The sequence below is a fragment of the Aplosporella prunicola genome (assembly GCF_010093885.1).
Source record: "Aplosporella prunicola CBS 121167 unplaced genomic scaffold K452scaffold_18, whole genome shotgun sequence".
In the NCBI taxonomy this organism is placed as follows: Eukaryota; Fungi; Ascomycota; class Dothideomycetes; order Botryosphaeriales; family Aplosporellaceae; genus Aplosporella; species Aplosporella prunicola.
In genome coordinates, this window is record NW_022983546.1 from 424,054 (window position 1) to 435,642 (window position 11,589).

The window sequence follows — 11,589 nt, forward strand, 5'->3', positions numbered from 1 at the left end:
GTAACGGCAGACGGCGGGCGTGACAGCCGCAGGGAAGAAAAGATTTGCGAGGCAACGAAGAAGGCCGCACGGCAGCGCAAGTCCAGGATAGGAATTACGGCTGTGGGAAGTTAAGCGGTGCAGCGGGTTGGGGGTGGGCGCGACCGATCATCTGGAGAGTCGGGGATTGGGCGGGCAAGCCCTCACGAACGACCAGACATCACGGGTGCGCTTGGGCCTGACCCAGCCCCCTGAACACGCTCGACGATATTGGCCTCCAAAAGGCCGCTGCGAAATGCCCGAGCCCGTAGGTATCGCTGTCTACTCGCCGCATCTATATGCCTCGGCCGCCATCCCGACGGCTTCCCGCCATCCCGTCACGTGACCCTCCATCCCGTGCCCGCCCTCTGCTACTACTCGTCGTCCGGCGGCAGCTCGTCCTCGATGAACCGCACCAGCGTGATCCTCATCTCCGTCGTGTCGTTCCCCCGCAGCACGTCGCTGATGAAGTGCACCTCCACCTGCATCTGGACCTGTCCCGCCGCCACGTTAGCAGCTGATCCCTCTCCCAAGCCCGCGAATCCCCCCCTCCACTTACCATCTCAAGCGCTCCGCGCAGCACTCCGCACAGCATGTTCGAGTACCACAGCTCGTCTTGCGCCCGCCCATCGTCCGGCAGCTCAACAAAGTCGGCCAGCGGGTTCTCGTCGAAGATGAGGGAGAATTGCTTGTTGTCGCTCGTCCAGTTCGCGATTGTCGGTGTGACATTTAAAAATATCTTGAAACCAACCTGTGTCCGCGTCTCAGCCCTCTTGTTCATGCGGTCGGGGGACCAGGGATAATCTGGAAGATATAGGCCTGCACTGCCCCGCCCATGGCCATGCGGGGCCCAGAAACATATCCATAAAAGCCCAGCATCCGGGGAAAGAGTGCAAGTAGTGCCCTACAAGCCGGAAAGCCCTACCTTTGAAATCATCTCTGCGACTTCACGGAAGTTGGAGCAAGACGTTGTGTTGGACTTGGCGAGGAAGTCCTCGACCAGGCGGAGCCCGATGTTGTAGCCCATTTTGTCCAGCTGTCGGTTGACCTCAATGTAGTCGCTGTCGAAGTCCTTGCAGAGTTGCGCCACGATTGTACCGTAGGTGAGAGTGACGAGTTCGGCGTTGACCTTGTCAACACGGGTCCTTTGGGGCGGGTCAGAGACGGCATGGAGACGACGACTTGAAGGCACTTACTTCCATATCCTAAAGACAATCAGCTATAGCTACAGCATGCGCAGCGGGCTCACAGCTCACTCTTCGCCCAAGCGGGCTGCCTTGGTGGAAGCCATTGCGCTTCGGGGCTCAGAGCAGTAGTCTGGTCACCAGTCGCAGCGGGGGTTTGCGTCGCTAGCACTAGGACATGAACCGTAAGCTCCAGGTAGTGCTGGGCCTTGAGGGAGTGGAAGGCTGGCGGTGGTGGTTGTTGCTTTTAGCTACGCATGCAACTGGGGGTGCATCATCGCCTAAGGCCGGCCATCGGGGGTTGCTGAACGCTAATTTAGCGCGGCTTTGGCGCGGCGATCATCCAGGCCGAAACTTTGAAGCAGCGCGGTGAGATCACACCTCTCCCCGCCCGACACCACGCCTGTCCAGAATGTCCTCCGAGAAGCGGCCAGCTGCCGAGTCCTTCGGCTCCAACCAGCTCGTCAAAAGGAAGCGCTCCGATGGAAACTTGACCAACGATGTAGCTCTTGTCAATGGCTCCGCGCAGAATGGCGCCCTCATCCAGGCCGTATGTCGCGCTCCCCCATTCCTAGCTACCGAGCTAAACCAAATGACAAGGCTGATTATGTAGGTGCCGCGCACGAGTGGGCTGCAGTCGCCCATCATGGAATTGACAGGTATATATACTACAATATCGCCAACCCCCAGATTCAGTCGTGTTGACACTTGACCAGGCCATGGCGGGGAAGTCTTCGCGACGCGTTTTGACCCTACCGGTCAGCACATAGCATCCGGCTCCATGGACCGAAACATACGTACGTCAACCCATTGTAGCGCTAGTTCAAGGGCCGCAACTGAAACTGTATTGCAGTATTGTGGCGGACGTACGGTCAGTGCGAAAACTACGGCATCCTTAGCGGGCATAAGGGTGCTGTCCTGGACCTTCACTGGTCGCGTGATTCCCGAGTCATCTTCTCCGCGTCGGCAGACATGATGCTCGCAAGCTGGGATGTCGAGACCGGCCAGAGGATACGGAGACATTTGGGCCACGAGGAGGTCATCAACTGCATGGATGTCAGCAAGCGAGGAGAGGAAATGCTTGTTAGCGGTTCGGACGATGGCACGGTTGGGGTAAGGGCGCAGCTTCCCCATTAGTCAAGTTGCGTGAAGCACAAGACGCTGACGGCCTGCCTACAGATCTGGGACCCTAGACAAAAAGAGGCGGTGGACTACGTTGAGACCGAATTCCCCATCACGGCAATCGCATTATCGGAAGCGGGCAACGAACTGTATACCGGAGGCATAGACAACGACATCAAAGTGTGGGACATGCGGAAGAAGGCAGTGGCATATTCATTGATGGGGCACACGGACACGATCACATCCCTCCAGGTTTCGCCGGACTCGCAAACACTACTCTCCAACTCGCACGACTCGACGGTTAGGACATGGGACATTCGGCCGTTTGCGCCAACCGACCGACACTTGAAGACATTCGACGGCGCACCAACGGGAATGGAAAAGAACCTGTTGAAGGCAAGCTGGGATCCGAAGGGACAGAAGATTGCGGCGGGGAGCGGAGACCGCACCGCCGTCGTGTGGGACGCAAACACAGGCAAGCTACTGTATAAGCTGCCAGGTCACCGGGGCGCGGTCAATGACGTTCGGTTCTCGCCGCGGGACGAGCCAATCAGTAAGTCTGGACGGGTGTCCTGTGCATGCAAAAAGAAGGTGCTGACGGTTCAACAGTCGTTACTGGTTCGTCGGATAGTCTGGTGATGCTGGGAGAGCTTGGGAAATAAAAGAGGGAATGGATTGACGGTGAGTTGGAGGACCATCACAAAGGGCCGTGTTGAGGTGGGACTTTGGAAGAGGGCACGCGATAGCGGAAGGGCAAAATCACGAGCAGTGATAGAATGGAACCTGCACATACGAGCAACAGCAGGTTGATTTTTCAAATGGAAAGGCTGGAGGTGATTCAAGTTTCGGTGCGGGAGAGGCAGCGATTGGCTGAGAAAGCTCCCCGCGAAGCTTGGCGTGAGGACGGGGCCGAGTTTCAGATGTGGTAGTTTGACCTCCATCCACACCAAGTTTCTGCGTGCGACCGGCCTACTCTTCGGCCATGGCTTCCGGCCGAGTCTTTCCTCCATCTTTGCCTTGAGGTCCAGGCCTGCCATTCGCTGACCGGCTCTCCATCCACCAATCAGCTGTGTATACGGCCCTGATCTGGCATTGGCCCACCTCCAGTCGTTGGCTTGCGTCGCAGCTCTTTGCTGGCACTACTCCCGCACCAGTACCCGCTTTTGCAGAGGCCTGTACTATGGCTTCCCAAAGCGTCCACACACGTGTTTTGGCGAGGTTAGCAGGCCCAGCCATCTTAAGAGCTATAAGCCCGCCCGATACCGTCTTTAATCTCTTCGGACGCGTGTGAGCTTTGGGTTGGGCAGGTAGGCAATACGCAACAAGATCTGTCAGCGCCGGTCGCAACAGTCGCAACCATGCCCTTCCATTCTCTCCACCGTTCCCCTCGTCCGCTGTTTGGGGAAGTCCCGGAACAACAAACAAACATGCAGGCTGGTTCCTCGCATCTTCCTTCTTCGCCCGACCCCAGGCCGCAACGCTTCAGCTTCTTCCGCCGCTCCATCGCCACTTCCGTCGTCGACCCTGCACGTGACCCTGCCGTCCCGTCGCCGTTGAGGGTCCCACGCCGCGCGCATTTTGGGGGTCGATTCCATGAGCACATCATCTCGCCTGCTATTGGATCCGCCCCTGCTCTCGTCTCGCCTGAGCTTCCCCAAGCCTCCTCAGTTGCCGATCCGGAGACGGCCGAGCTTGCCTTTGAGGTCCGACGGAAGCAGAAGCGGAAGCGCCAGCGCCAGCGCCCGCAGGCATGGTCTCGAAAGAAGGCGGATAGATCTGTCTGCTTCGGCGGCATGAAGAATGAGGCAGCCAGACGCAAGGCCGTCCTCTGCTCCATCAGCGGCATGGCCCTTGCTCTGGTGCTAACAGTCTGTAAGTACCAAGCATCCGTCCTAAAACAATCTTTTTATCATTCGTATCCTGACATGGCCGTAATCCAGACCTGGCAGTAGCGCTCACCGTCCCGGACGTACGCCACGAAATTCACATTCTCTTCATCATCGTCATTCTTTGCATCACTATATTCTTCTGTCATGCGCTGGTACGCCTCTGCATGCTCGCTCTAAGCCCGTCGCGTTCGCGCAACTCGAGAGCACGCGCCGCCAACGGCCGGGACCCTGAAAGCTACGTGCCCCCGCGCCCGATCCGCGTGTACACGGGCTCGGAAGAGGAGCTCGGTGTGCGCGGCAGCCCGCACATCGGCATCAGCATCGACCCGGATGAGCCAGAGCTGCACCCGGACATCGATCCGGAGAAGGAGGCCGCGGTGGCGGTCAAGCCACCCCCGCCGGCATATGGGCTCTGGCGCGAGAGCGTTCGTGTCGACCCCAACCTCATGCATTGGCAGGCCGTCAACTGGTCCGAGAGGCCTCAGGATGCGGCCAACACCGCTACCGCTGCTCCCCACCGCCGCTCCGCGCCCGTTTTCTCGCCTACTGCGGGTCCTCCCGTCGCGACACCGCATCTGCACCCTGAGATGGTGGAAGGTAGCACGCGCCCGCCCAGCTATGTCAGCGACGACGGTGTGCGCTATGTGGGCGAGGCAGCGGTGCAGGCACGCCTGGGCGTACCACCCGCACAGTTCATGGCGACGATGTCGCCGCCGCGGCCACCTCCGCCGCCTCGCACGCCGGTTAACCAGATTGATCCCTCCACGCCTGTGCTGCAGTTCTCGCCCATGACGCCCGTGGCCCAGAGGGGCCCCGTCACGCCAGTAGCTCAGATGGGCCCGGTCACACCGGTGGCTCAAATAGGTCATGCCATGCCGATGCAGCACCAGTGGTCGCCGATGCCAGCGTCGGCGCTGTATTCGCCCATCCCGTCGGTGCAGTACTCGCCGATGCCGCCGACGCCGCCCGTCTTCTCGCCAATGCCGCCCGCGCAGTTCGCGGCGACCATGTCTCCGCGGCGGCCAGTGTTCCGGTCGGTGGTGCCGCGGGTGCCGCCGGTGATTGTGACGGAGGCGCCGCCGCAGCAGCAGCCGCAGATGATGGAGAGGTCGTCGGATAGCAGTTTTGTGACTGCGTCGGCGGGGGAGCACACGCCGAGTTTCATGGGCGACGTGCACCCGGGGTATCGGTGGATGGTGATGCCTGGGGGGAGGGGAGAGTATTCGTGAGGAACGGGGGCGGGCTTTTTGGTGCCTAGATGGTGAAATAATGATTACATAGACGACTGGCCTGGATGCCGTTGGTTGGATATACCCTCTGAGACGTCTGAGACGCGGTTAATAGAAACGACAATGAGATATGATCCAAGACTCTACGATACTTTCCATGTACGAGTGTATACTCTTCATCGACTTATAACTCGCTTGACGTCATTCGCAAGGGATTGCTTGTCACTGTTTGTGGTAAACGCATTCAGGGGGTTGATTATGATGAGTGCCTCTTCGTTTCGTCGGTTAAGCGTTGATGGGACTCATTCAGCAAGACATGCATAGGATCACCAGAACCTTTAGTGGCGGAGTAAAAGGGAGATATAGGTAGTCGTTTTACACTTGCTTCTAGCGTGTCGCTTGGAAGCTAGCGGCATCGAGACAGGAGTGGGGCCGTGGTCTTGCTACATACAATAGCAGGCAGTCTGACAAGGCTTGAGATTAATGGACAGTGAACCATGGCGGAAAGGAAAAAGCGGTGATGAGATAGTGGGTAGGATTCAGACGGATGCCCAGCTAATAGCATGACCGTACGGCGAAGGCTTCATTCGTGCCTCCTGGCCTCCTCCTCCCTTCGCGTAGGAACAAGCAAGGATGTTCGAGAGCAGCAGACGATGAATTGCCCGATTGGGTGCAACAGGCCCAAACAGGAAAGTCGACTCCAACGTCGGACGTAGCGAAGAGTTGCCTCAGCTCAATTGGCGCAAGCACAGGCGCTGAAGGCGGGCGCTGGTTCGCTATAGCCTGGCCCTGGCGGCTGATGAGCATGCATATCTCCGACGCGGATGGCGTGCTTTATGCAGAGAGGGCACTGGTGGACGGGGCAGGGGGGTGGAGTTAATCGAAACCAAACCAAAAATTTTGAGGATTCAATCAGTCTTCTTCAAGCCGAAGAGAAGAAAAAATGCTACCAACGAGAGATTACCGCTCTAACATTCTAGCCCACCATGGGTCCGAGATTATTGCCACGCCTTAAGAAAATGAACGTCAATCGTACCCGGCCATACCCAGTCGTAACCAGCTGTAACCAGCCGTACCTAACCTTACCCAAATTGTATGCAAAGCAAACGGCCCCAATCCCACCAAGCTCAATTTCCCAATATCATACTCTTTTCATGCTCTCGCAACTAATACCTGACATCCAGAGTCCAGCCAACCTTCAAGACTCTGGCGCCCAAAAACGAGCACCATGCGCACGCATACGTCGCGAACGTGAACACGACCATACCCCAGTACCTGCCGCCCGTGGCCTGCAGCAGGGCGCCAGCAATGGGGATGCCGGTCAAGGTGCCGAAGCTGACGACCGTGTAGCACGTGGCGTAGTAGCGGCCGTACGTCTGTGTGGTGCACAGCTGGCCGACGCACACGGGCGTCAGCGAGATGTTGGTGCCCGAGGCGAAGCCGAACAGCAGCGCGTACGCGATCGTCAACCCCTTGATCGCCGACTTGTTGTCCGAGTACTCGCCCAGTGGCGAGAGCAGCGCGTCTGGCAGCCAGAGCGCCACCGTCGTGAGGAAGCAGAACGTCAGTGTCACTACCATGCAGTTGAAGCGCCCGAGCCGGTCCGCTACGAAGCCCGGCGCCCATCGGCCCAGGCAGGACCCTGTGTTCAGGATCGCGATGAGTTGGTAGGAGAAGGTGTAGTCGATCGCTCCTGTGGACAGGGCGTACGAAGTGATGTATGTGATGGGGATGAAAAGTCCCCATTCCATGAAGAAGACTCCCGCCGTAGTCAGCGTGAATGGAATCTCCTTGAAGATGCGGAAATCCGGAATGACGCTCCCGCCCGGCTTGGGCGGCAGACGTGACCGGATGAGAAGCTGAGCCACGCAGCCAAGGAAGACGAAAATAAAACCGAGGATGCGCACTGCCCATCCCCAGCCAACTTTCGGAATTAAAGATTGCAGCATCAACGGGAATATGACGCCGCCGATAGACCCACCTCCCGAAGCAAGGCCAGTTGCGGCGGCACGCTTCACCTGGAAGAAGTGGCCAATGCTGGAGATGGCAGGTGTGAAGACCAGGGAGGAGCCCACGCCTCCAAGAACGCCAAATGTGAGCAGGAATTGGTAGTATTCCTTGCAAACACTCAAAAAGAAAATCGAAGCGATAAGACAGATATTGCCGGCAAGAATAAGCATCCTTGGTCCATACTGATCGAATATAGGACCAATCTGAATGCCGCAAAAGAAGGCCAGGAAGGTGTAGATGGAAAAGATCCAACCAACAGTGCTGTCATCATAGTGAGACAGCTGGTTGGTGCTGATGTAGGCTTGGAAGATGCCAATGGAATTCCTGATCATCAGTTAGCACTTACTTAGCCGAACCTCGCCACCACGATACTTACATCATACCAAAAGCAGCCGTCATTCCGGTAAAAGCACCCAAGACGACTCCCCATGCCTTCCAGCCACCTTCGGGGTAGGTGAAGCCATCACCGGGAAGCGTGTCTGAAGAGGAAGACTCAGAGGAGCGCGGGGCTTCCTTATCAGCGGGGTGCTGTGGCTTGACATTGCCATCCTCCGTAGTAGTCCAGTCTTTATCCGCCAAAGTTTGCTCTGAAGGATCGCATGGCGGCAAGCTAGGCTTCTCAGCTACCGCAGGTGGGTGCTCAGTGTGCGAAGTGCGCGAGGTGACGCTGGTGATTCCATGGAATGGCGGTTCTGTTGATTCGATTGATCCTGGCGTGCTGCCTTTGCGTTGATGGGTTGGCATATGCTCGTCGTCGTTACCGCGAATCCTTGCTCTTCTTCTGGGGTGTGTATCTTCCGTAGTACTCAACGCTTTCAACTCGCAACTGAGGGTTGATGTCTGCCGTGACGGAGCATGTGTGGAAGACGAAGAAATTTGAAGAAAGAGAAGGGGAAATTTTGAAGACCATGTGGGGGTTTATGTTTCTCACCCAACAGCGCGAACCCGGACGATGAATAATGCGATACCTGTTTAGGCAGTCCTATGCACCAATATTGGAACTAGAAGCGACTGGACTCGATAGTGGAAGCCGCTTGCTGCGCCGTGCCGCTCCCGCAATCGGTCTTTGGGTTATCTCGTAACGGTGACGCCCCCAAGCACCCAACATCCGCTGGAGATGCATTTCTGGCGCGTTCGATAATGACTCACCTGCTGCGACAGATCGTAATACCGGGCCGAAATCGTGCCATTAAGAGATGCAGGAGATCCGACCAGGGAGTGACCTTGACCGACTTGCCCCAATCAACAATGGACGTGGCAACCCGGCAACGTGTGTCGCCGACGGCCGCCGTTTGCACCGCGGACCACTCCCTGTCACCTCGTAACCATCACCGAACGACCACGCCATGAAAATCGGGAGAAAGGGATGTTAATGGACTCGACTACTACTTTTGTCAACTGGAAGAGCTCGCTCATGATTCTTGTCCAACCTCCCTTTTTTTCGACGGACCGATGCAACTCCCCTGTTGTGGCCTCCTGTGCTTTCAAAACATCTTACAGAAGATTGAAATCTTGGTTGTATCCAAGGAACTCCTGCAAACGGTTCCTCAGATGCTCCTCGTCCTCTGGCCGCAGGCCGTTCTTGCCAATCTCTCGGCACATATCACTTCTAATCACCCCCGGTAGTACATGCGGTATCATCCTGTCGAGAAGGCCCTTCATCATCTCTTCTTGTGCCAAGGAGATGAGGATTGCATAGTAGAGGTGTGATTTGTGGGTGTACTTGTGGCTGCTGGAATCATCATCATCTACGCGACAAGCTTGGGAGAGATATCGAGCATAATCGCCGCGGTATCGGTCCATCGTCAGTCCGTCGTAGCTGCACAATCTAGGCCAGGCGAGACCTTGGATCCAGTCCTTGGCCAGGTAATCTGGGAAGCGCGCCCATCCCAGAAACCCCGCCAGTGTGACAGGACGATCCCAACCCAAGATGCCTGTGATGTTGCCGCAATCGTCAGCCAGAATGTTCTGCCAGCCGAAGTCAGGTGGTGCAAGGAAAAAGGTTTCACCAGCCCCCCCTTTGTTCTCTGTCCACGGAAATTCTTCCAGCATGATGCTAAAGATCCGATAGAGACCTTCCACTTCGATGAAGCTTTCTGACCCTACCCCGAAATATGCGGCGGCGTATTCCCTGGCGCTTTGCAGGAATCTCTGAAAGTACAACTTCGAACAATCTTCTACGTCCTGAAAATGCGCCTCCGGCACAAAATCTTCATCACGGCCTTTTCCAAAGTTCGCGTTGTAGGTCGGGCCCACGTAAGGATGCTCTTCGTCGTCAGGAGGGAAACAGATGGCACCCAGCTTGTCAAATCGTAAAGAGCGAAACTCTGCCGCACTTGATGCAAGAGTTCTTAATATGTTCTGACGCCTTGTCTCTAGAGAAACTTTACCGCTGTCATCATCCCAGGCTTTCTCGAGTGGTTTGCCCTCCATGAATTCCATGGCGATATACGGCGCGTTGATGGCGTTGTTAAAAGAAATATCGTACGCGAACATGCTTGGCACCGGCAGTCGGGTGTGCTTCTTGACATAGCGCATGGTAAGTGCAACGTTACGCAGGGCCGCGGCGTCAGCAGCGGTCCACCGGCTTCCCCAGCCGCAAGCAGGGATGCGTATGCATATCTTGAGCCCCTGTCCGTATTGTAGGATGTAAACTGCGTTGTTTTGTCCCTTCGTCTTGCCGATAACTGTGATCTCATCGTCATCTGCTCCAGGAATGAGATTAAGAGCTAGGATGATCAGTCCGGCATCCGGAATGTCCAGTACTGGACCCCAGTTTCCGTATTTTGCCGGTTGTGAATGAGCACTCCGTAGATGTTCTTCGACATCGGAATCTGAAACGGTTGGTTTTAGCTGCTTGGGTTTCTTGAGCTTCAACGTGCTGAACAGGCGACGGATCTTAGTTTGGACTTTCTGCCCTTGCTGTTCAGGTGGCGCGTTGAGCTGGTCCATGGCAAGCTGAGGCGGCGACAGGTGCGCTTCGCAGGGGTGAGAGGCTGACAGGCTCTGTATTTTGGGTGGGTTGATAACTCTTATGGTAAACGTGATGTAGAGAAGGTTTCATTGCTCGTAGGTGAGTTTAAATACCCTCACTCCGATAGCCGTTGGCAGGTGCGGCTCCACCGCAAGTGGACATTGAAGTGAAAACGTTGACTGGAGTGCGGCGACTGAAGAGCGGCGAACGGGTTCTGAAATAATTTGGGAAGGTGGCTGCCAAGACAACGTGATTGCCTCTTTCACTTTCACATCTCCTAATTGCCATGCCAGATCAAACCAATACCTTATTCTATCCGTGCGGCTTCTGCTAAGCAATCATTACGCAATAAAGTGATCTTGAGCTTGTCGGTGTACAAAGATGTTAGCGGTAGGTAGTTATGAACATTTTGCGCCACGTGGTTGCTGTGCACTTATTAAAGACGGCAGACACTTAATCAGCACTGATACTCCTACTGGAAAGTGCGCAACTATGTTACTGTTGAAAAGCGGAGGCTTCCTACCGCGGGCGAGTCTGAATGAAGAGGTCCCATAATCACTGCAACGTTAATCAACCCTTGGTGACGCTCGATTTATGAGCGTATGATGGCTCAATGAAGCTTACCTCGGCGAGGCCTAGGCTAGGTAGCAAAATGCCCATTAAACGTATAAAGCGGATTTGTATGCCAAACAAAGCCAAGCACCTGTGGACACTAGCGCTACTACCCACCATCACCGTCACAACATAGCAGCGATCCTCAAGCCAGATAGCCAGCTCCGAAGGCCCGAGAACGAATCGAGCGCATGCAAGATTCAGATCAAATCATAGAAACTGTAGACGGTAATAAGGGGGGCCTATGTGCCCGCAGTCATGATGGGCGAGTTTCACGAAGACACCTACCTCTTAGAAAGGAACATCTCTTGTTGATAGATAGCCTAGCTTTTGTCTTATAACTCTGAGCCCAACCAAGGGACCGCCTTGGATTTGGTTGGTATCACTGATCCCGCGATCGGTGTATTACCCACGATGCACGACTTTGTCGGAATCAGTGTCGTCATCGGATCGCGAATCACCACTACCACTTGCCAGCACAAACACTTCACATAAGCATGTGAAAACAAAACGAAGACCAAAAATAAAAAATAAAACAAAACGAACAAAAA

At 55.7% G+C, this 11,589-nt stretch overlaps 5 protein-coding genes across 5 annotated transcripts; 2 read left to right on the forward strand and 3 right to left on the reverse strand.

Annotated features, from left to right (window-relative positions):
• Positions 1 to 237: 237 nt before the first annotated feature.
• Positions 238 to 1,443, reverse strand: K452DRAFT_289319 (uncharacterized protein). The gene is made up of 5 exons (XM_033540801.1): positions 1,275 to 1,443; positions 1,215 to 1,223; positions 944 to 1,163; positions 578 to 769; positions 238 to 512 (listed from the first exon to the last, which is right to left on the reverse strand). Exons 1-5 carry the CDS (start codon positions 1,307 to 1,309, stop codon positions 393 to 395), a joined length of 576 nt encoding a protein of 191 aa, XP_033395652.1. The 5' UTR covers positions 1,310 to 1,443; the 3' UTR covers positions 238 to 392.
• A 171-nt stretch (positions 1,444 to 1,614) lies between these two features.
• On the forward strand, positions 1,615 to 2,986 carry K452DRAFT_231547 (uncharacterized protein; the record flags this gene model as incomplete). The annotated part of the gene is made up of 6 exons (XM_033537171.1): positions 1,615 to 1,752; positions 1,816 to 1,861; positions 1,919 to 1,999; positions 2,056 to 2,315; positions 2,382 to 2,877; positions 2,934 to 2,986. The coding sequence occupies 6 exons, from the start codon at positions 1,615 to 1,617 to the stop codon at positions 2,984 to 2,986; spliced, it is 1,074 nt and encodes a 357-aa protein (XP_033395653.1).
• A 1,275-nt stretch (positions 2,987 to 4,261) lies between these two features.
• K452DRAFT_58432 (uncharacterized protein) lies at positions 4,262 to 5,667 on the forward strand. Its single transcript, XM_033546873.1, has one exon. The coding sequence runs from the start codon at positions 4,378 to 4,380 to the stop codon at positions 5,440 to 5,442; it is 1,065 nt and encodes a 354-aa protein (XP_033395654.1). The 5' UTR covers positions 4,262 to 4,377; the 3' UTR covers positions 5,443 to 5,667.
• A 653-nt stretch (positions 5,668 to 6,320) lies between these two features.
• Positions 6,321 to 8,313, reverse strand: K452DRAFT_253597 (uncharacterized protein). The gene is made up of 2 exons (XM_033538296.1): positions 7,829 to 8,313; positions 6,321 to 7,776 (listed from the first exon to the last, which is right to left on the reverse strand). Exons 1-2 carry the CDS (start codon positions 8,194 to 8,196, stop codon positions 6,609 to 6,611), a joined length of 1,536 nt encoding a protein of 511 aa, XP_033395655.1. The 5' UTR covers positions 8,197 to 8,313; the 3' UTR covers positions 6,321 to 6,608.
• A 633-nt stretch (positions 8,314 to 8,946) lies between these two features.
• On the reverse strand, positions 8,947 to 10,458 carry K452DRAFT_274515 (uncharacterized protein; the record flags this gene model as incomplete). The annotated part of the gene is made up of 1 exon (XM_033539194.1): positions 8,947 to 10,458. Exon 1 carries the CDS (start codon positions 10,402 to 10,404, stop codon positions 8,947 to 8,949), a length of 1,458 nt encoding a protein of 485 aa, XP_033395656.1. The 5' UTR covers positions 10,405 to 10,458.
• Between the last annotated feature and the right edge of the window lie 1,131 nt (positions 10,459 to 11,589).